Here is a 22,468-nt window from a genome sequence, read left to right as displayed (position 1 = left end):
GCTCACTAAAAGTTACAGCAGATGACATCTTCATGCTTCCATGGCGAATGTGATTCCTTGTTGCCAGACACAAATATTACAAACCGCTCGGACGAATGTGCTTCCGTGTAACCATGCACAACTATTATGATTCACTCTCACTAATGTGCTTCTGTGTTGTCATGTACAGCTCCAAGTGTCGACCATGATAGCTATTATCATCCACTATGATGAATGAGTAGCTTCCGTCTGCCAGAGACAACTATTATACTCGGCTTTCACTAATGTACTTCCGTGTTGCCAAAGACAACTATTATGCTTGGCTCTGATGTATGTGCTTCTGTGTTGCTATACACTAGTAAAAGGCGAACGCTAAAAATAACAGTTGCAGTTTTCTTCATGCGTGCCTCTGGATGTATATGAATTTCTGCAGAACAATACTTTCTTAAGCATTTGATTTCCAAAATGTATACATACCAGTAGTAATTGAGAAACACCGTTCACCTTCATATGAGAACACAATTAAAAATGTCAGAAAGTTTGAATTAGTGTGATATATTTATCTTTGGTGATGCCATGGCAAAGGCCATTTTCAAATAACTGTACATACTCTGATAGAGAATTATAATAGGAAGCCAATGATACCTCAATATTGAAAATTGGTTGAGTGTAAACAAAGATATTCACGTTTACGTTACCCCCTCCCCCTAAATTTTGCGAGCCCACAGTGACCCTCTTGGTAAGTACCCTTGGTATGTATAATGGCCTGTAGAATTTTAATGATACCACAATTTGAAACCACATACTACCTGCAGGTGTTCTATAGGGTCTATTCTACCACACTGTCAAGTCAAACCTTTTCTGTAGGGGGTGTTGAACGAATTTCCTTATTTGGCCTCATATGAGAAATGGCTGCTGGACTAAGAAGGGTGAAAGCAAAGCAACCTACAAGTGCAACACATTTGTGGGAACTTCTGCAACAGTGTTGGGAAGAACTTTCCGAACAATATTTGATTTCCATTGTAGAAAGAATGCCACGAGTGTGTTCGGCTGTTATATCTGCAAAAGGTGGCTACTTTGATGAGTCAAAATTTTAGATTAAAAATTGTTCAACAAAACGATTCCATGATTTATTTTTTATCTGCAATTGTTTATTTGTTCTCTGCTTTAATTTCAGAGTACGTTGAAACATTAAACGGCTTAAATTTCAGCAAAAACTGGAAAAATGGGGGTGTTCTAAAACTTTTGACCGGTAGTGTACATACATACAATCGGAACTCCTCGGCCAAAGATCTGACAATGATATGGGTTTTATGGTCCCTGGTTGAGAAGTTTAAGACAAATTGTCAGATAGACAGAGAAACAAGCAGAACTGGAGAGTTCATAGAACATCTTACCCCGTGCTGTCTTGATAAACAAGGACATTGGGCTGGGTCTAGAATTTGATTGGCTATGATGACATGAAATGCCATAATATTTTGTCTAAGTAATGCTAGAACAAAAGGGTTGTGAAAGTGCTAAAAATGTCATTTGTGTTCCACAGTGTTTAAGTATATAATGAAACTGAAATAAAGATTTTAAAGTTCGTAGAAAAAAGTTTTTCGGAAGTTAACCACAAATGATACAGGGTTTTTTTATACCACCTTACTTAGCATGCTACATTAGTTTGTCATGCCTATTGTTTGTGTGATATATGACATTCTTAAAAATCGTAAATTTCTTGTTTGGAATTATTTTCAATTTTGTTTGACTGCCAGGTAGGTAGAGTAAAAACTTTATCTCAGATCTATGTGCGCATGTGCGATCGGATCAAATTCAGAGCCAAAGTACGGTAAACTACATGTTCGTTTTCTGATTCATAATATAACTTTCAATCTAAATCAAGTTGTTCCTCAATCATCAACTGACGTTTGGAGGCAGAAGAAGTGAACCAATTGCTTAACCCCAACTTTTGATTCATGTGCATGGGGTAATAAACGAATTGGTATCAAGGATCATTCCACAATTAAACAACTTAGGACTAAGTCACATTTGCTGTACGGCGAGGATACGGCGGCCATACGCCCTCTGAATTGACAGAAACGTGCGGCGGCCACAGAGTTTCTGCGGTGGCCTCAGGGTGGCCCTACGCCGCTTGGCGATATTTTACAGGTCGTAAGGTCGCCGTGGAATTATAACGCGGAGTTATAACTTTTTTCATTTCTACGTTCGCAGTAGCAATTCGACAAGCCGAAAAAAAAACTGGTAAAATTTTTTTTTTTAACCCATTCGTTACCGTCCGTCTGGCCGCACGTTCGCCTTCGGGCCCCCTGCGGTCGCCTTGCGACATCAAATCAAAGACCTACGGCAACCCCACGTTTTCGGTCTCCACAATTTCTAAGACCTAAGGCCAAAGTCACATTTGCTGAACGGCGAGGATACGGCGGCTGTACGCCCTCTGAATTGACAGAAACGTGCAGCGGCCGCAGAGTTTCTGAGGTGGCCTCAGGGTGGCCCTACGCAGTATGGCTATATTTTACAGGCCGTAAGGTCGCCGTGGAATTATAACGCGGAGTTATAACTTTTTTTCATTTCTACGTTCGCCGTAGCAATTCGACAAGCCGAAAAAAAGAACTGGTTAAAAAAAAAATTAACCCATTCGTTACCGTCCGTCTGGCCGCGCGTTCGCCTTAGCGAGTCGCCTTGCGGGCACCTTGCGGGTCGCCTTGCAGTCGCCTTGCGGGCACCTTGCGTCTGCCTTGAAAATTCTATGGCCGCCGCAGGAACGCCCGAAGGTCACCGTGCGACATGAAATCAAAGTCCGTACGGCAACCCCACGTTTTCGGTCTCCGCAATTTATAAATGCGCCATGCGGCTCCCCGAAAAATAAAAACATACGTGACTGCTACATTGTGTGACCGTGGAAATACTGCGGCCGCCGTATAATTGCTAATGTCCGTAGATTTTGGAGACCCCAACGGCCGCCGTGGCAAATGTGACCTAGGCCTTGATGGCAACTGCATGCCTCACTCACAGCAGATGTTGAGAAAAGCTGAAGCCAATCCAAAAACTGGAACATTAAATTTAAATCCAGTTGGGTCTTGGATCCTCACCGAAGCCAAATATGCTAACCCGGTGATCTTATACAAGGATATCAGACACAGGTGGAGGCCATTCAGCCCATCATGCCTGTGCCACATCAACACCACACTAATTTATCAACACAAGATCCAAAGAAGAAAATGCAAATATATATATATATACAGTTAAGCCCAAAATTATTAACACCCAATGAGAAATCTGAGAGTTTTGCATTTATCTCATACCTACAAGCTGGATTGGTGGAACTTTCACTTCACCCAAGGACATTTAGTTGGCATGTACAAATCCACATATATTTTGGCTCAACATTATTAGCATAACAACAGAAATGTTAAGATTTCGGTTTTTATGCCTGTCCCAAATTATTCATACCCCATACCAAGTCTCAGAATTGAGGCCAATGTTTGTGATAATGCACATGATTTTGATATTCCTAAGATTCTTTATAATGTTATACAATTATTCCAAGATGTGTGCATACAATCTGAATGCATTACAAATGTGGCCTATTGAATGTACAGTGAGGAATGTTAGAGAACAACACTCTGCTTTTATACTATAAATTAAGGGGAGCTGATGCATTCTCAGGTCATTGTCAGCATGGCGAAGAAGAAAGAAGTCAGTGAGGACCTTCAGTTGTGCATTGTGAATGCTCACAAGGAGGGGAAAGGCTACAAAGCTATTTCGAAGCAGTTCCGAGTGCCAGTAAGTTGCTATCATGCAAAGCATAATTAGGAAGTACAAGGAGTTCCACACTGTAAAAAACATTGAAGGACGTGGTCGGAAGCCAAAGGTGTCGCCTCGTCTGGCAAGAAAAGTATGGCGAGAGGCCAACAACAATCCACGGATCACTATTAAGGCTCTCCTGAACAACCTTGGCGAGTCTGGGACCAAGATATCAAGGCAGACACTCCAGTGGACGTTGCACAAGGGGGGTCTCCATGGACGCCGACCAAGAAAGACTCCACTCCTCTATCCCAGGCACAGAAAGGCTCGTCTCGCCTTTGCAAAAGCTCACCTGGACAAAGATCCAAGCTTTTGGTCCTCAGTTCTGTGGTCGGATGAGACGAAAATGGAGCTTTTCGGGCACAGAGATGTTGCTTTCATTTGGCAAAAGAAAGGTGAAGCATACAATCCTCATCCAGACCAGACCGTCGTCCAGACCAGAACACAGTCCAGACCGTCAAGCATGGAGGCAGGAGCATAATGCTTTGGGGATGTTTCTCAGCCAGTGGGCCTGGCAATCTCGTCAAAGTGGATGGCATCATGAAAAAGGAGCAGTACATCACGATCCTTGAGGAAAACATCAAACAGTCCGCAGAGAAACTTCACCTCGGAGAGCATTGGACCTATCAGCAGGACAACGATCCAAAACACACCGCCAAGTCAGTCAATGAATGGTTTCAGGATAATGATGTAGACGTTCTCGAGTGGCCAAGCCAAAGTCCGGACCTCAACCCAATCGAGAATCTGTGGAGGGAGCTCAAGACCGGAGTGATGGTGAGGAAGCCTTCCAACCTCAAAGACCTGGAGACCTTCGTGAAGGAGGAGTGGACCAAAATCCCTGTAGAGACATGCAAAAACCTTGTGAGCAAGTATAAAAACCGTTTGGATGCTGTAATCACAAACAGAGGCTTTTCCATTGATTACTGAATGTGACTTTGAACTGATCTAAGCAAGGGTATGAATAATTCTGGACATGACATTTTTTTGTAAATCTATCAATAAAATACCCCCGAAACAATGTATTTCTTGAAATGTCTCTTGCAGTGATTCTTTCAGCTGTTTGTCACATTCTTATGTAACTTAAGCCAGAAGAAACTCATTCCTCAAATAACACGATTCAAAATACTCCAAATTTGGTAATGGTATGAATAATTTTGGGCTTAACTGTGTATATTACCTTCATTATTTTTTTGAGAGCAGGGCCATTTTTGCCAATAAGACATCAGTGTGAGAGCCACCACACCGCCTGCAGGACTAATGGTTGCTATTAGGTCCCGCCCCCATGTACACTTCTTGGTTGTAGTTAAATGGGCTACAAGTATAATTGTTTGTATACTGCCATCTACTGATGTAGTTATGTTACTTTTATGCTTCACATTGGAACACTTGTTTGAAACTATTGGGTCAATTTAATAGCATTCAATGCAGATTATGATGGGGTGTTTTCACATGTATTATTGGCCCACGTCAGGGGCCACATTTTCGGCCACCAGGGGCCACCAGTGGCTTGCGGGCCGTACAATGAAGAACAGAGTGCGAACCTGTCTATCTATTTCAAGATCACGTCCTTGAATTACTGAACCCCAACAACAGCCAGAAGCTATTATGGGCAGACTTAACAGTTATTCAAAGACAAGCACAGACTGGCCCTTCTCCATTCGGACAAGTGCATACCTCTAAACATTACCCCATACCTCTAAACATTTAGTCTGAATTGTTCACAGCACAACACACCATGATTTCTTGCACCACGGAGGCCACAGTGAATAACTAGAAGGGCACTCGGAAGTGCGCATGCCTCCGCCACGTAATGCCTGATCCACGGGAACATATCGAGCCCAATACATTTTTGAAATATCATGCTCAACAGTATTATATAGTTTTTGGCCCTATCAATGGTGAAGAATCACTTTAGAAATTAAAAAAATTCTCGTATTCAGATCGGTATCTGGATCTTCACCAAAATCGAATCACTTCATCCTTCCTTGTCACACACCGAATCACACCGAACCTGTCCATAAAATTTCATCCAGATCCGTCCACAACTTTTTGAGATATCTTGCACAGAAACAAACAGACAAACAAACAAACAGACAAACAGACAGAAAGCGGTGAAAACATAACCTCCTTCACCTTCGGTGGCAAACCGAATATATAAAATAAGCAAAACAAATAAGGCCAATAAGCAAAACCGTACAGGCAAAAGGAAACATTCAAATAAAAAGCATAAAAAGAAAGTAAAAAGGAAAATGAAAGCAACTAAAAGAAAACTGTGGCAAACAATCCCTGAAGCTGCACTATATACGTACAGTAGTTGTGTTGATTATATCGAGAAGCTATAAGTATTATATTAGTGGCGAACATTAGTCGTAGTCAGAATCCAGGAAATGTGGGGCAATTTCACAAAAGAGGTTTGGCAGAATAAGACATGTTCCTCAAATCCAGAGGGAAGGCAAACTGTGCAGAAGGAGAACATCAAAACACACCAGATTACAAATGGACCTTTTACAAACGCCTGCTGTCTACAGTTTCTTCAGAAATGAAGAGGGTAATTTGACAAATGATAAGGTATCGGGAAACTCACCGCTACAAGACAGGAGCATTTGTGGTGGGAATGAAAGTATAAAAAAAAGATTCCACCAATGTAGGAACGGTGATCCACAAGGATGTTGATCAACCAGAAATGCAGGATGTTCAGCATAATGGATATGGCATTGTTGGGAATTTAACAAAGCATGAGTTTAAGCCATTCTCCAGTTATGGACACCACAAGTGAATAATTTATACAGGATGGGAAAAAGGTAGATATGGAAGGAATTTGTCACAATGGCTATACTGTACTCACTCTCAACTAAAGCTGCACATTTTGTTTCAAATTTATCTAAACTGAACTTTCAAGATCTACACGAAAGTATATTTACTGTGTTGCACATTTTGAACTTCATACGACTGCATTTCAAACTAGAATGGCACTCGATAGAGTGCATACCTCTGCCAGGATGAACAGCTTACGTTTTGCATTCACCAATAGGCCGGATCTGGATCCGGACATGAAGCAAAATCTAATCGGCTTGTTTTTTGTCACCGACCAACTCATCCACCAAGTTTTGACATAATCTATCCGCAATTTTTTGACATATCATGTTGTATATCGTTTTGGCCTTATCTTTCAAAGATGAGGAATCATTTTATAATAATTTAAACATATAATAATTTAAACATTCTCATATCCGGATATTCAAACAAATGGAATCGATTCCTTCTTGTCACACACCCAACCTGTCCACAAATTTTGGAGATATTGTGCGATACAGTATATAGTTTTTGGCCCTATCACTCAATGGTGAACAATCGCTTTTAAAATTTCTTGTATCCAGATCCGGGTCCAGATCTTCACCAAAATCTAATCAATTTGTCCTTGTCATACACATAAACTGTCCACCATGTTTTGTCCGAATCCATCCATAACTTGAGATATCCTGCTCATAGACAGTCAATCAAAGACGGGGTGAAAACATAGCCTCCGTCCAGCTTCGGTGGCAGCCGTAACAACAGATTTTAAATAGATATTTACTTTGATAGCTTGCAAGGGGTTTGGTTTGTGGAAGGGCTCGTGCTGTTGCTCACGCTGAGCTTGGCGTGTACGATGTTGGGTGACAAGCAGACTCGCAGGCAGCTGTGAAGCTTCCTGAAAGAAAGAGCAAGAGGATATTACTTTTGAATTACCGAAGTGTGGTATGAAGTTTTAAACGTCACAAAAAACATTTAAAATCATGAACTTTGTCACACCAGTTCATCAAGTAATGACTGCTGTTGCCGATGCTTCTCAAGGCGCTGGTGGCGCTCTTGTTCATGAACAGCAAGGCGTCGACTCGCTGTCTCCCTCCGTTCCTCTTCCAGCCCTTCAACAAGATCCTCATGCTCCATGCTCTGTTAAACGAAAGAGAGGAAGCCAATGCATGTCACGTGAAGTCATGAGGAAAGAATGTACAAGAAAATTTAAGCAGTCATATGGAAGGGAGGCAAGCCAGCAGTGGCACAGGGGTGCAGACAAGGCAGTGGCATGGATGGGGTGCGGGCAAGGCAGTGGCACGGATTGGGGTGCGGGCAAGGCAGTGGCACAGATGGGGGTGCGGGCAAGGCAGCGGCACGGATGGGGGTGCGGGCAAGGCAGCAGCACGGATGAGGGCGTGGGCAATGCAGCAGCATAGATAGGGGTGCAGGCAAGGCAGCGGCACGGATGTGGGTGCGGGCAAGGCAGCGGCATGGATGAGGGTGCGGGCAAGGCAGTGGCATGGATGTGGGTGTGGGCAAGGCAGCGGCATGGATGAGGGTGCGGGCAAGGCAGCAGCAAGGATGGGGGTGCGGGCAAGGCAGCGGCAAGGATGGGGTGTGGGCAAGGCAGCAGCAAGGATAGGGGTGCAGGCAAGGCAGCGGCATGGATGGAGGTGTGAGCAAGGCAGCGGCACGGATGTGGGTGCGGGCAAGGCAGCGGCATGGATGAGGGTGCGGGCAAGGCAGTGGCATGGATGTGGGTGTGGGCAAGGCAGCGGCATGGATGGGGTGTGGGCAAGGCAGCAGCATAAATGGGGCACAGGCAAGCCATGAGTGTGAATCGAGTGCGGGGAAAGGCAGTGACATGAATGGCGTGGGGGAAGGCACGGGTTGAGAGAGCATGTGGAAGGACAAAAATTGAAGAAACTGTTAGACAAGTTTGGTTGGAGAAAAACAATTCGTGCAGATTGAGCTTTCTGCAGAAAGCATTATAAAACTAGAAGGGCACTTGGTAGAGCGTATACCTCCACCACGTAATGCCTGATCTACAAGAACATATCGGTCCTAATACATTTTTGAAACATCATGCTACACAGTACTAGATCGTTTTTGGTCCTATCTCTCAATGGTGAAGCATCACTTAAAAAATTAAATAATTCTCGTATCCAGATCCAGATTCGGATATTACCACACATTCTCTTCTTGTGGTGATTCGAATAATAATCATTGCTAATACCACAACTATAATACACTGTTGATGAAAGAGAAAGTGCACTGACAGGATGGCCTGGACGTACGGACACTCAACTGTAAGCCGTCTAGCCAAGGTTTGATTCTCGGCACAGCTAAAAACTGTCATCCCAGTGTTTTACAAGCAGGGTGATTCATCAAGAAGAACAAGAATAACAAGAATAACAAGAATAACAAGAATAACAAGAATAACAAGAAGAACAAGAAGAACAAGAAGAACAAGAAGAACAAGAAGAACAAGAAGAACAAGAAGAACAAGAAGAACAAGAAGAACAAGAAGAAGAAGAAGAAGAAGAAGAAGAAGAGGAAGAAGAAGGAGATGGTGAAAGAAATAGTGAATGAAAAAAAAAATCCACCAGTCTGATGCGATTCTTCTGAATAATGTCCTTGTTCTCTCGTTGATATATATCCATTTTTCGTTTGGTGTTTTCCACATCCACATTCCTTGTAAGCTTGTACACTGCATGAATGGAAATACGTGTCACTACAGTATAGATGCATTTGTCAGTGAGATATACAAAATACAAAATCATTGTGAGGCATTTCATACATGGTGAAACAAAGCAAAAGATGAGAGTGAGCATGCTATAAAAATGAACTGGAGGAAAACCTCACCAATATCTTCGATTTCCTCCAAGTAATCATTGAACTCTCGTAAGGTTGCAAAGTCCTCCTCACGTTTGTTGTACCTTCAGACGTGCATAGAATAACAGCATTTACGGCAGATATAAATGACTAAGGCAGGGATGCTGAGTGGCGGAAGGGCAAGGGAGGCAGAATTTATTTGTGAGCAATTTTTATTTATTAATTAATTACAATTTGCATTACCTGCCAATACTCGAATTTTGAAATGACGCAATCCACCCCAAAATGCTCGGCGCACATGCACAGAAACCCCTAGTAACCAAATATAGATACATTTTGTGTGCAAATAAGGATTGTCACCTAAAATGGCTCACCAAGCTTCGAAAAGAAGCTGAATATACTCGGAAATACTTCCCTTTATCGATTCATGGTGGAGGATAAATATATGGAGATAAACAACAAGTTGCAAATTGAAGAATGAATTGAAGCCTCAAATCAAACTAAAATGCAGCATATAAGTTAGACATGGATCATGATGCTTGCGATCAAAACTAAAGTGCTCGGGCCAGTCGTTGTTGCGCACCCAAAGTTCCCAAAGAGTGATCACGCCCACGTGCGGTAAGATTATTTTAATTAATCGCAACACTGAGAATTATCAATCATATCAGTCATGTTGTCATGTTGTTGTGACAACGGCCATACGGGGTAAGGGCAGCAAGATAGACGAGCTATTTCATTAATGAATGTCGAGCATAAGTGTTTGCTCTCTGTGTAGGATGGTAGGACATGTGCCGAAGCATGTTTTAGCAGCAGATTAAAGGTGTCCCCCGTTGCTCTTGTGTAGTTTGTCCAAAGCCCCCACTAACCCTCCATACGAATCCTCTAGAATCTAGATTGTTTCCCGTTGGTAATCTGTATGTTTTCTTCACAAATGGCGAAAGAAACTGCTGTGCGAAACCAGCGAACTCCCGGAAGGAGGCAAGCACAGCACCTTAGTGACTGTGTGGAAGATAAGGGACCAACCCAAGGAGTTGAAACATCCCGGAGGAATTGAAGCCTCGAGAAGCACGACGCATGGACCGATCAATGCACGCGGCTCGGCACGGTCTCTGGAGTTTAAAGTTAAAATCCATGCAGGGTGAGCTGGGTGAAGAAAAAGAGAGTGGAAAACAGTGCAAAGCAAGGGGTAGATGGGGAAGCTGCGAGGCGAATGAAGCAGAACATGCAGAATGTGACAGCTGCAGGTAACAGCTGCAAGACAGAGCTGCAACTGACAATCATTTTGGAAGCGTCATGTACATTTAACAACAGGACGGACAGCTCACCCAAGAAAATTGTGGACGCAGAGCCCAGCCGAGCCCGCAATCTCTCCCAATGCATCGCGTGTGAGAATGTTTTCCTATCTTGTGACTTCTCTCCTTTCTTAGTGTGTGTGCCTTAAGTTATATTGCACAAGCCGACGGGATTATCATTGGCGTGGGAAATAGTCTTTGTTCAGAGAATTCTCCTGATCATGAATAATTGCTTCCTTGTTCTTCCCACCTTCCTGATTTATTTTAAACAACCCTGTTTCTTCCACGACTGAAGTGTCAGTCTGACCAGTGCGCGGTCCGGAAATCGGAACAATATAAAGCCACGACCGTTAGAAATTGGCACAAAAACTCATTAGCATGGTACAAATGCGGTGGTTCGGTGAGAGTCTTTCAGGTCAGGTCAGGTATGGGAGCATGTGCCAGAACAGCGCGTCGCTGCGTCCACTTTCCGCCGGTACTCCAGGGGCCTCGGTACTCCAGGGGCCTCCGTCTGGCCATCCCCCAGGCAGATGCCAGGCCCATCCCCATCTCCTTGAGATGATGGTCAACCTGTTGCAACCATGAGGAACGTGGTCGACCCACTGGCCTCCTCCACTCATGAGACTCCATCGCTGAGAGAATCTGGTGAGCAGGATCAGAGTCAGGAAAACGAGCCACATGTCCATACAGCCGCAACTGACGCTCACGGACTATGCAGGTAACAAATCTCATCCGAGTCTCTCTCAGCAACCGCTCGTTGGACACAAAATCCGACCAGCGATAGCCAAGGATTCTCCGAAGACACCTGGTACCAAAGGAATTAAGTCTCCGTCTCAGATCCTTGGTCAGAGTCCAAGTCTCGCACCCATAGAGCAAGACTGGAAGTACCAAGGACCTGAAGACTCGGACTTTCGTCCTCCCGCACAGGTACCGGCAGCGCCACACCCCATGATCCAGTGAATCCATGACTCCCCATGCCCGACCCAGACGTCTATTGACCTCTGAGACTCTATGAGAGTCTCTATGAGACTCTATGAGACTCAAAGACTCTATGAGAGTCTTTGCTCAACCACAATCCTTTTGAACCGACGAATGCATCGCAGGAAACAGGCTCGTTTTTACTGTTATGTTTGAAGCTGAAGTAAAGATCATTTCGGCTTTCCCAGCAGAAGAAGTACGGTCCCAAGGACTCCTCGTCGCCAGAATAGTGACTGCCTGGGTGGAAGATTTGACCTCGTATGCACCTAGTCCAAATGTCCGTCACCCTTACAATATTTTAACTATCAAATTACAAATAAAACAAGGCCAGATAATCAAGTAACATAATTTCATTATTAATACCACAATGGCCTCTCATTAAAAATGTGCAACTTAAAAGTGGTTATAACACGGCTGGAAATATTTCGGTTCAAAGGCAGTTGGTCGTATCTCAACCAGGATGACATATTTGATGCTCCCATCAGAGCACAAAGGTCGTGATGCCAAGATCCCAGGTTAAAAATATGTTGTGTTTATCTATCAATCTAGTAATGTCTTCACAATTCATGTTGAAACTCACCAATTTCTTACAATGTACTTATTTTACATGCAATCGATAAAAAAAAGCTCCTTTGCGAGCTTTGAGAAGGAAATAAATAAATAAACAAACAAACAGGCACACAAACACTACTGTGGGATTAAGGAAATAACCATCGAAGATTGTTCATTAGAATGACGTGGCAAGAAGTTTCCCAAACTCTAACCTGTACACAGAAGAAAGTTATCACATCAGTGGAGATGGGACTTCAGAAGATGGAAGTTATCAGTCATAGTAACTTAAGCATCAGTGCAAAGTGCCTTTTTGGTAAACATAATTGAAGGCTCATGGAAGACCTCTTCAATGAAGCAGTTTGTGATTACGAGTGGAAGATGAGTGTAACAAGGAATGCCTCACGTTTTGAGAACTTTCTTGCGGATATCCACTTCCTTGTCAACCAAGGGATCATCAAAGAGTTGAAAGCGGAAGGCATGTTTGCGCAAAGGTGTCTCACATTCTGGGCAGTTCCCAGCACCCCTTGCAAATAGCAGCTCAACACAACTCTCACAACTGAGAAAGAATGTTGGGGATAGGTAAGGAAAAGAATATAAAGGACATGATGACCCTAGATGCTCATTACATTTCCAATTTAAAACGTTATTACTTTCATCAACTCAAGTCTTGCTACATCTATTATAGGCCTGTTTATGCAACAAGTTGGGAGTCAAATATTTATTATGTATGCACAGAGAAAACTGGGGGGAGAATAAGGGAAGGGTGTTTGGATCAGGGTGGACATGATGCCTGTTTGAGTAGGAACCTTCCATATGTACAAATCACAATGGTCGATATAAAGTGGACTCTCGTTAATTTTAATATCTGCCAATACTCAACTTTTGAAATGACGTAATCTGCCCCAGAATGCTCAGCACACATGCGCAGAAACTAAGGCTGTGATTGAAAACATGACAAACGTTGATAAAAAAAAAAATCTGTAAACATGTGCACGTTCCATTGCTAATCTAAACTATAAAAGGAGCCGACCTCTAAATCCAGTTCAAATCCTTCTGTCCGTTCAGGGCAGGGTTTATGCCACCACCACCAGCCTATCAGATCAGTTCCCTCAGTTTGTTGGAGGGATGGGGTGGAGGGGGCTTATTGACTTGGAAGATTTTAACATTTAAATGTGGACATAGTCAACGAATGGACCATGCACATGGTTAGCAATATACACAGATATGCACAGACCCTGGCAACGGGGGTCATCATGGCAACCGAATGTACATTGTGTGTATGTAACATTTAGGATTGTTGTTTCCGTGAGTCCGATTTGCATTTAGGAACAGAACAATTATGGTTAACCACTTTAAAATTGCCACTCCTTCGTCTGCATGCTGAAAATTAAGTTAAAAAGACCCGTCTGAATTAAAGATTTCGCGCTAGCAACGGCAGGTAAAAACAAGAGCCCAGTGAGCAGACTGCCAGAAAAAAAAATCACCTTACTGCTCTCTGACATGCGCGAGCAGGACGAGATTCCATACAATTTTCTAAATTCAGAGACAAAGTACTGCTAAACTGCAGATTAGTGTTCCGATTCACATTCTACAGTGTCCAAAATATAACATTCAGTTGAAATTAAGTAGTTCCTCGATCATAGACCAACATCTGTGAACTGACAGAAAAGCGAACCAATTATTTAACCCCACTTTTCGCTTCATGTACACAGGCTAATTACATCATCCACAGCTCTCCAAGCTGTCTGCCTCTGGCATCCAAGGCGAACTCTACACACGGCTTAGGCCTAAGTCACATTTGCTCTACGGCGAGGATACAGCGGCCGTACGCCCTCTGAATTGACAGAAACGTGCGACGGCCGCAGAGTTTCTGCGGTGGCCTCAGGGTGGCCCTACGCCGTTTGGCTATATTTTACGGGCCGTAGGGGTCGCCGTAGAATTATAACGCGGAGTTATAACTTTTTTCATTTCTACGTTCGCCGTAGCAATTCGACAAGCCGAAACAAAAGAACTAGTAAAAAAAAGAAGAAAAAAAAGAACCCACTCGTTACCGTCCGTCTGGCTGCACGTTCGCCTTAGGGCCCCCTGTGGCCCCCCTGTGGTCGCCTTGCGGTCGCCTTGCGGGCACCTTGCATCTGCCTTGAAAATTCTATGGCCGCCGCAGGAACGCCCTAAGGTCACCGTGCGACATCAAATCAAAGGCCGTACGGCACCCCCACGTTTTCGGTCTCCACAATTTATAAATACGCCGTGCGGCTCCCCGAAAAATAAAAACATATGTGACTGCTACATTGTGTGACCGTGGAAATACTGTGGCCGCCCTATAATTGCTAGTGGCCGTAGATTTTGTAGACCCCACGGCCGCCGTGGCAAATGTGACTTCGGCCTTACCGACTTTCTCTATTCTCGTAGCCAATGTGTGGCACTCAACGGAATCCTTTCATCTCCTCTCCCTGTCAAGGCTGGTGTGTCCCAAGGCAGTGTTCTGGGCCCAGTCCTTTTTCTGATCTTCATCAATGATATCTCTCACTCTTGAAAATCTTCTTTATCTATTTGCTGATGACTCCAACTTGTGACGTGACATCCCTCATCCTTCAGACAGGCAGGCTGCAGCCTCTTCCCTTTCTTCAGACTTTAAAAAAAAAAAATTTAAATCACAAGCTGGTCAAGCCTTATATTCACTATCTTTCCATCCTGACAAATCTTACAATCTCACTATCGATCTCTGAAAGGACCATCTGGCAAACCATGCTATCTACTTTTTTAACTATTCTCTTGAGGTTCGGTCATTCAAACTCCTGGGTCTCACTATCAGCCATGGTCTTTCTTGAGCAAACGACATTTTAAAATTGGCCTCCAAAGCCAGCAGCCATCTGGGCATCCTCCTTCGTACAAAGCCCTTCTTTGGCACACCTGAACTCCTATCCACCTGCAAGGCCTTCAGCCACAGATTGATGGATTATTGCTCTCCCCTCTGGGCTGGGGGAGCCACACCTTCCTCAGGTTGACGCCATGGAAATGAAGGCTTTCAAGATCATTGGAATCTCCTGCACTGAATCCGAGTCGATCATTTTCTCATCATGGACAGGTCGGTGGTCACTGTCTTCTACTGCCTCCTTTCTGGTCTTGCACCCTCTGCTCTTTCCATGCTTTGTCCCCCACTCCCAACCCCCAGGTTTCTGCAGAGCTGACATGGTCCACCATCAACCCCATCTATCCACTGGGACCATACTCTATGCAGAGCGTCGGTGCTGCCTCAGCAGTCTCCTGGGCTATTGGGTACAATCCCGGACAGGTCACCACTCCGACACAAGATACCAGCAAGCTGGTACTTATTTTGCCGACCTTGGAAGGATGACAGGCAGAATCAACCCCACCTGGTATTAATTCAACAGCCGAGCGGGATTTGAACTCAGGATCCTAGGATCCCAAGCCCATCACCCTCACCATTAAGCCAACACCAGGCATACCATAAACCCCCTTCTGGTAAAACTACATAAATCCAGGATCACTGCTCATCTCCACTTATTCGTTTCTCTTTTTTTCTACCTGTGGAATCAACTTCCACATCCTCTTCAATCTCTTCAAGGCAGCTGTTCACCACCATGTCAGATCATGCACAATCCCAAACCATGATCTTTTCTACCCTAGTTAACCACACCCAAATTCCTCCTTCTACAAATTTACCAGTTTTTTTTCCTCCTTACAGCTTCCTCCTGTATCAATATTGTCCATCCCATGCATGTGCGTTTTGCATCCTGTTTTTGTCTGTTTCGTCCTGATCCATTCACTGCACTAGCTCTTCCACAAGCCTCGACTATGTTTACAAATATACACTCAGTGTACAAAACATTAGGAACACCTGCTCTTTCCATGAATTAGGCTGAGCAGGTGAATCCAGATGAAAGCTGTGATCCCTTATTGATTGCACCTGTTAAATCCACTTAAATCAGTGTACATGAAGGAGAGCAGACAGGTTAAAGGAGGATTTTAAAGCCTTGAGATGATTGAGACATGGATTATATATGGTTAATGTCTCTCACCCTCTGAATAGCACACAAGCCCTTTGAAGGTGAATGGGCAAGACAAAAGATTTAAGTGCCTTTGAACGTGGTATGGTAGGAGGTGCCAGGCGCACTGGTTTGAGTGTGTCAAGAACTGCAACTTTGCTGGGTTTTTCATGCTCAACAGTTTCCTGTGTGTATTAAGAATGGTCCACCACCCAAAGGACATCCAGGCAATGGCAGGCCAGTGGTCGAAAACAGGTCATTGATGAAAGAGGCCAAAGGAGGCTGACATTAATTGTGGAGAGCAACAGATGAGCTACAGTTAGTCAACTGACAGTCCGGTACAACATAGGTGCCGAAAGACAAAAAACAAGAACCTGCGGTTGCAGTGGGCGAAGGAACAAAAACACTGGACACTGGAGGATTGGAAAAATATTGCCTGGTCTGATGAATCCCAGTTCCTGCTGTTTCACGCTGATGGGAGGACAAGGGTATGGAGAAAACCACATGGGTAGATGCATCCATCATGATGTGTGTCAACATTGCAAGCTGATGGAGTTGAGTGTATTTTCATGGCACACATTGGGCTCCTAGATAAAAGTGGAGCAACATTTGAATGATTGATACCTGAACATCATTGCCAATCAGGTGCGTCCCTTCATGGCAGCAGTGTATCCATCTGCGAATGGACATCTTCAGCAGGATAATGCCCCATGCCACAGGGCTAGGATTGTCCAGGAATGGTTCCATGAGCATGACTGAATTCAGCTTACTGTAGTGGCCTGCCCAGTCACCAGATCTCCATCTAATTGAGCATCGATGGGATGTGGTGGAACGAGCTATTCGGAGTAGAGATCCACTACCAGCCAACTTGATGCAACTGTGGGAAACATTGGAGTCAACATTGACCAACATCCCAGTGGAACGCTTTCAACACCTTGTGGAGTCCATGCCCCGACTAATTGAGGCTGTTCTGAGGACAAAAGGGGTGCAACTCAATATTAGGAAGGTGTTCCTAAAGTTTTGAACACTGAGTGTTTGTATGTAAAAATATATCTGCCACTCCAAATCCGATGTACACACATTGATATTCTCACTACTAAAACCTCTGTTGCAAAAACATGCAAAGTTCATGATATAAGGAACCCTATCAGTCTAATAGGATAGTTTAGATGTATGCATGTTCACCTCTCTGCTCTCGACCTGGGTTCCAATCTCAGCCAGGCGATAAATTGTTATCCTGGTGTTTCGTAGGTGGAGCAATTCATCAAAGTGTGCACCATCCCTAAGATGGATATTAAACTGCCACTGGGTGTCCTGTCTGCCAGCATTTGTTACCCCATGCTCGTAGCGCAAAGCGGGGTTAAACATTTGGTTCCCTTTGTCAGTCTATGATCGAGAAACTACTAAATTTCATTCAAATTTTATTTGGAACACTGCAGAACATGAACCTGCAGTTTGACAATACTTTGGCAAATTGTACTGTGTCTAGTCCCAAGCGAGCATGAGCACTCGTGGAATAGCAATTGTTTCAATCTGTCTGTCAAACAAAATTGAAAATCATTCCAAACAGGAAACTTACTGTTTTTAGGGACATCATAAAAGGACACAAACAACGGGAAGGAAGAACTAATTTCACGTGTCAAATGAGATGATGTAAAGTTGCATCAACAAAGGTAAACTTCCGAAAAAAAAATGGTTGATTTTGTTTGTATTTTTTCTTCAGCATATATTTTTACCTCCGCCAGCGAAAGTGGAAGGAGGTTATGTTTTCACCCCTGTCTGTCTGTTTGTTTGTTTGTATATGAACAGGTTATCTCATGAAGATGTGGACGGCTTCGGACAAAATTTGGTGGAGAGCTTGGGTATGTGACACCGGCGAAATTATTTGATTTTGGTGAAGATCCCAAACCCTATCCGGATCCAAGAATTTTTTAAGTGATTCTTCACCATTGAGTGATCGGGCTAAAACGATATATAGTATGACGTATCCAAAAATAATTAAATCGACAGATTTGGACAAAACTTGTTGGATGAGTTGGTTAGGTGACAAGAACAAGCAGATTAAATTTTAGTTCAGGTCCGAATCCAGATCCGACGTTTCAGTGGGATACAAAACGTAAACTAATCAGCCTGGCAGAGGTATGCGCTCTACCGAGTGGCCTTTCTAATATTTCAATTGAATGACATACAGGTAATGGACAACACGAATGGAAACACCTGGGTAAATGAGGGACATCAAGCAATAGCTTCCACACAGGTGGGGCCCATGTGTGAAGGAAATAAAATCCCAACATGCTTCGGGTCATGCATAAAAATGCTGCACAGGCCTAGGTGCCTATGATTATGGCGAGCACGACTTCAAGCGGAGACCCCCAAATGCCCCCATCCACAGAGCCCGTGTGGTTGCCCAATGATATGATGAACATGGCACTGATGTTATCCATACGGTACATCATGGCCTTTTCAGTCACCAGATCTGAACCCAATCAAGCATTTATGGAAGATTCTAGAATGATGCCAGAGACAGCGTTTTCCACCTTCATCAAACAGGTGCGAGTTGATTGACTTTCTCGTAAAAGAATGGTGCCGCATCCTTCCTGTGGAATTCCAGACACTGGTGGACTTTGTGCCACGGCGCATACAGGCCGTACTGGCCGCACGTGGTGGCACAACACCCTATTAAGTGATTTTACATTGGTGTTTCCATTTTTCTGTCCACTACTTGTGTCTGAACATTGTAGAACACAAACCAAAAAAAAAAACTTCACTTAAGCAGGACTTAGGCAAATTTTTACACCACCTCGACCAAATATAATTTCTATGCACTTTGAAGGCGGAGGAACAGAAAGATTCAGACAAAATGGTGGTGCCGAGCGATGGAACGACGGCGTTAACTTCGAACGAAAAAAAAAACACACAAATGTGTTTGTTTAGTGCATCTTTTTGTCAAATATTCAAAAATTGTCCATTTCTTTGAGAAGAGTTAACATAACATTTGTAATTGTGAAAATGTATGGATACAGCTCATTCACGAAAAAGCATCTCAATGGAGCTGAACTGTACAGTTTGACCCTTGGGCTTCATATGTTTACCACTGTGCCTGTTATTCAAGGTTCATAAACAAATCAATCAAATTTGCCACTCGTGCTTTCAGAGCAGGAGGACTATGACATTCTTCTTCAGCATCAGACAAATGGGAAACCTTCAAGGAGCAAATGTGTAGAGAGCAGAGCAAGTACATTCCATTGAGGTGTAAAACTAGAAGTAGAAAGAGGCCAGGGTGGCTGAGTAGTGAGATAAGGAAAGCCATCAAGGAGAAGCAGAAGGCATTTACTCGGCATAAAATAACAGGACTGGAGTTAGATTTACATCAGTATTGGAGTAAACAGAGGCAAGTTAAGAAAATAACTCAGCAATCCAAAACAGAGAATGAGGACATGGCTTAGAACATTAAACATAATAGCAAGGCTTTCTTGAAGTACATCAGGGGAAAAGAACAGGTTCGGACCAGTGAGGGCCCATTAAAGAATAACACCGGGAGAGTGGTTAGTGATGAAAGTGAGATGGCAGGCTTATTAAACAGGTATTTTGCTTCAACTTTTACACAAGAACAGTCAGGAGAATTGCCAATAGCTGATAGTATCTATCGAGGAGGTGAGGAAGGGCTTTTCCAGAAGATCCAGGTTGGAGTCGAGGAAGTAAAGGAACAGCTTGGAAATCTAAGAGTAGATAAGGCTCCTCCGGGTCCAGATAATATGCACCCGAGAGTATTGAGGGAGGTGGCTGAGCAGGTAAGCGAGATGTTAATGGATATTTTCAATAGTTCCCTGGAGTCAGGACAGGTACCGGAGGATTGGAGAGTAGCAAATGCAACACCATTATTTAAGAACGGATACAGTTAAGAATTGGGAAACTATAGACCTGTTAGTTCGACTTCAGTTGTGGGGAAGGTTTTGGAGACATTAATTAAGGACCAGATGAGGAACCATTTAAATAAATACAAACTAATTAAGGGAAGTCAGCATGGGTTTACCAAAGGTAGTTCCTGTTTTACAAATATTTTAGAGTTCTATAAAGCAGTGTCTGATTGGGTGGATGATGGAAAGGCAGTGGACATAGTATATCTAGACTTTAAGAAGGCATTTGATAAGGTACCACATCGGAGGTTGTTAGCCAAGGTGATGCCTTGTGGAGTGGCTGGTCAGGTGGTTAATTGGATTGCAAACTAGCTTAGTGATAGGAAGCAAAGAGTGGCTGTGAGTGGAAGGATGTCTGGTTGAGAGGATGGAAGTAGTGGGGTACCTCAGTGATCAGTACTCGGACCATTACTGTTCATTATTTACATCAACGATTTGGATAGTGGGGTAACGAGTAAGCTTTCCAAATTAGTATAGATTGGGTAAAAGATTGGCAGATGGAGTTTAACCTGAGCAAGTGTAAGGTGTTGCGGATGGGAAAGAACAATGAAAATAGAGATTACAGGATGCAAGGGGTAATTTTGGAGCGTGTCGCACAGGAGAAGGATCTGGGGGTGATAATAGATATGGGAGGTAAACAGGCAGCACAGTGTCAGGCAGCTATAGGTTAAGCAAATAGGGTTTTAGGTTGTATTCTGAGGGGGATCATTTATCAATCAAGAGGTGGTGATAACATTGTACAGGAATTTAGTGAGGGTCACATCTAGAATATTGTATGCAGTTTTTGTCACCACAATTCAGGAAGGACATCGATGCCATAGAGAAGGTTCTGCACAGGACTACTAGATTGATTTTGGGCCTAGCTCGACTCAGCTATGATGAGCGGCTGAAGGAGACAGGGCTTTATTCACTAGAAAGGAGGCGGTTACGAGGAGATGTGATTGAGATGTTTAAGATAATGAAAGGTGTTGATAGAATAAGTGCAAATGAATTATTCAACAGAGTGGACAGTGACAGAACCAGGGGCCATAGCCTGAGAGTTAAGAAGAGGAGAGTTAAGATGGTAGTCAGGCAAGGGACTTTCACTCAGAGAGTAGTTAATGCATGGAATGGTCTCCCTGGAAAGGTAGTGGCAGCAGAAACATTACATAAGTTTAAATTAGAATTAGATAGGTACCTGTAAGTTATGGAGATAGAGGGGTATGGGGATGTTGACAGGACTTTTAGGTAGTTTGAGCATTGATGGGTGATTTTATGTGTATAGAGTGCTGTTGGTGGAGAACTCGTAAAAGGGTGGTGTGTGGTTGATGTTGTGTTGTTTTTACCCAAGATAGTCTATGCCCTTGCCCATGAGACAAAAAACTACAAAAAAACAACCAAAAAAAAAACCACTTCACTAAAAAAAAAAAATCATTTTGTATTTTTCTTATTTTGATCTTGTGTTGATAAATTGGTGCTATGGTGATGTGGCACAGACATGATGGGCTGAATAGCCTCCACCTGCATCCAATTTCCTTGTGCTCTTCTTCTTCAATTCCAATAAAGTCCCATGTCCTTCTTCTCAAGAGTGTACAGGGGTAAGGTGTTCTCTGAACCCTCTAGTCGAGTTGGTGGATGTTAGAGATCCCATGCAAGGTTCCTTTGTGAAGAGCAGGTTAGCCGTCGCCAGCATCCTGAACAAATAACATATTTTTCCCCTGACATGTTGGGAAGGGAATGGAAAACCAACCTCGTAAACACCTACCAAGAAACTGCTTCGATAGCACTAAAGCTCTGTAAAGAGGATGGTTCAGCTCATGTCATCATCAGTCAAATAAATTAAGGAAGCCTGTTCTTCACCAACAGTCCCAATCAGCAGAAATTGTTCAAGTTAACCCTGGAAAAGTATCTTCCTGTCTTTCAGTGTCTCGTTTAACGGAAGCTGGAATTGGGACAGACACCAACACTGAAAGCTGCACTCTTCATTCCAGATAATGGAATTCTCATAAAGACCAGAACATCCTCGATTAAGTGAAGCTCCTTGCTGCCAAGCTCCAGAAGAGTCATCTGTACATCTTTATATGGCTTACAGGATGGTTCACAACATAATTCAAAGAAAAAAGCTACTGACATCACTTTCAGGTCTTGTTCCAATGACATCCTCCAGATGGCTGAGAATGTCAGGCAGCGGATTCTGTTCACAGGAAGACGAGTCTGCAGAGGAACTGCAATAAGCTTGGTGTTTATTAGGTGTTCCTCATGTGCTTGGTGTTGGTCCGTAGTTCGAGCCGCGTTTGCCGCTCCGTAAATAATGAACACCAGGCGGGGTTGATTCAGCCTGTCA

General features: G+C 43.5%; 1 protein-coding gene across 1 annotated transcript in view; it reads right to left on the bottom strand.

The window, feature by feature from the left end:
• The window catches only part of MNAT1 (MNAT1 component of CDK activating kinase), a 61,455-nt gene that overhangs the window by 37,947 nt on the left and 1,040 nt on the right, over positions 1-22,468 (bottom strand). The window contains exons 2-6 of the mRNA XM_085894578.1: positions 12,622-12,774; positions 9,427-9,500; positions 9,168-9,271; positions 7,576-7,716; positions 7,361-7,474 (exon numbers count right to left, since the gene is read on the bottom strand). Coding sequence (XP_085750704.1) covers positions 7,361-7,474; positions 7,576-7,716; positions 9,168-9,271; positions 9,427-9,500; positions 12,622-12,774 — 586 coding nt within the window. The remainder of the gene's footprint in view (positions 1-7,360; positions 7,475-7,575; positions 7,717-9,167; positions 9,272-9,426; positions 9,501-12,621; positions 12,775-22,468) is intronic.

The sequence above is a fragment of the Eptatretus burgeri genome, chromosome 9 (assembly GCF_056783735.1).
Source record: "Eptatretus burgeri isolate ZD-2024b chromosome 9, Ebu_testis_v1, whole genome shotgun sequence".
NCBI classification, from domain to species: Eukaryota; Metazoa; Chordata; class Myxini; order Myxiniformes; family Myxinidae; genus Eptatretus; species Eptatretus burgeri.
Note: the sequence above shows the minus strand (reverse complement) of the source record. Positions and strands in the feature narration are given on the sequence as shown.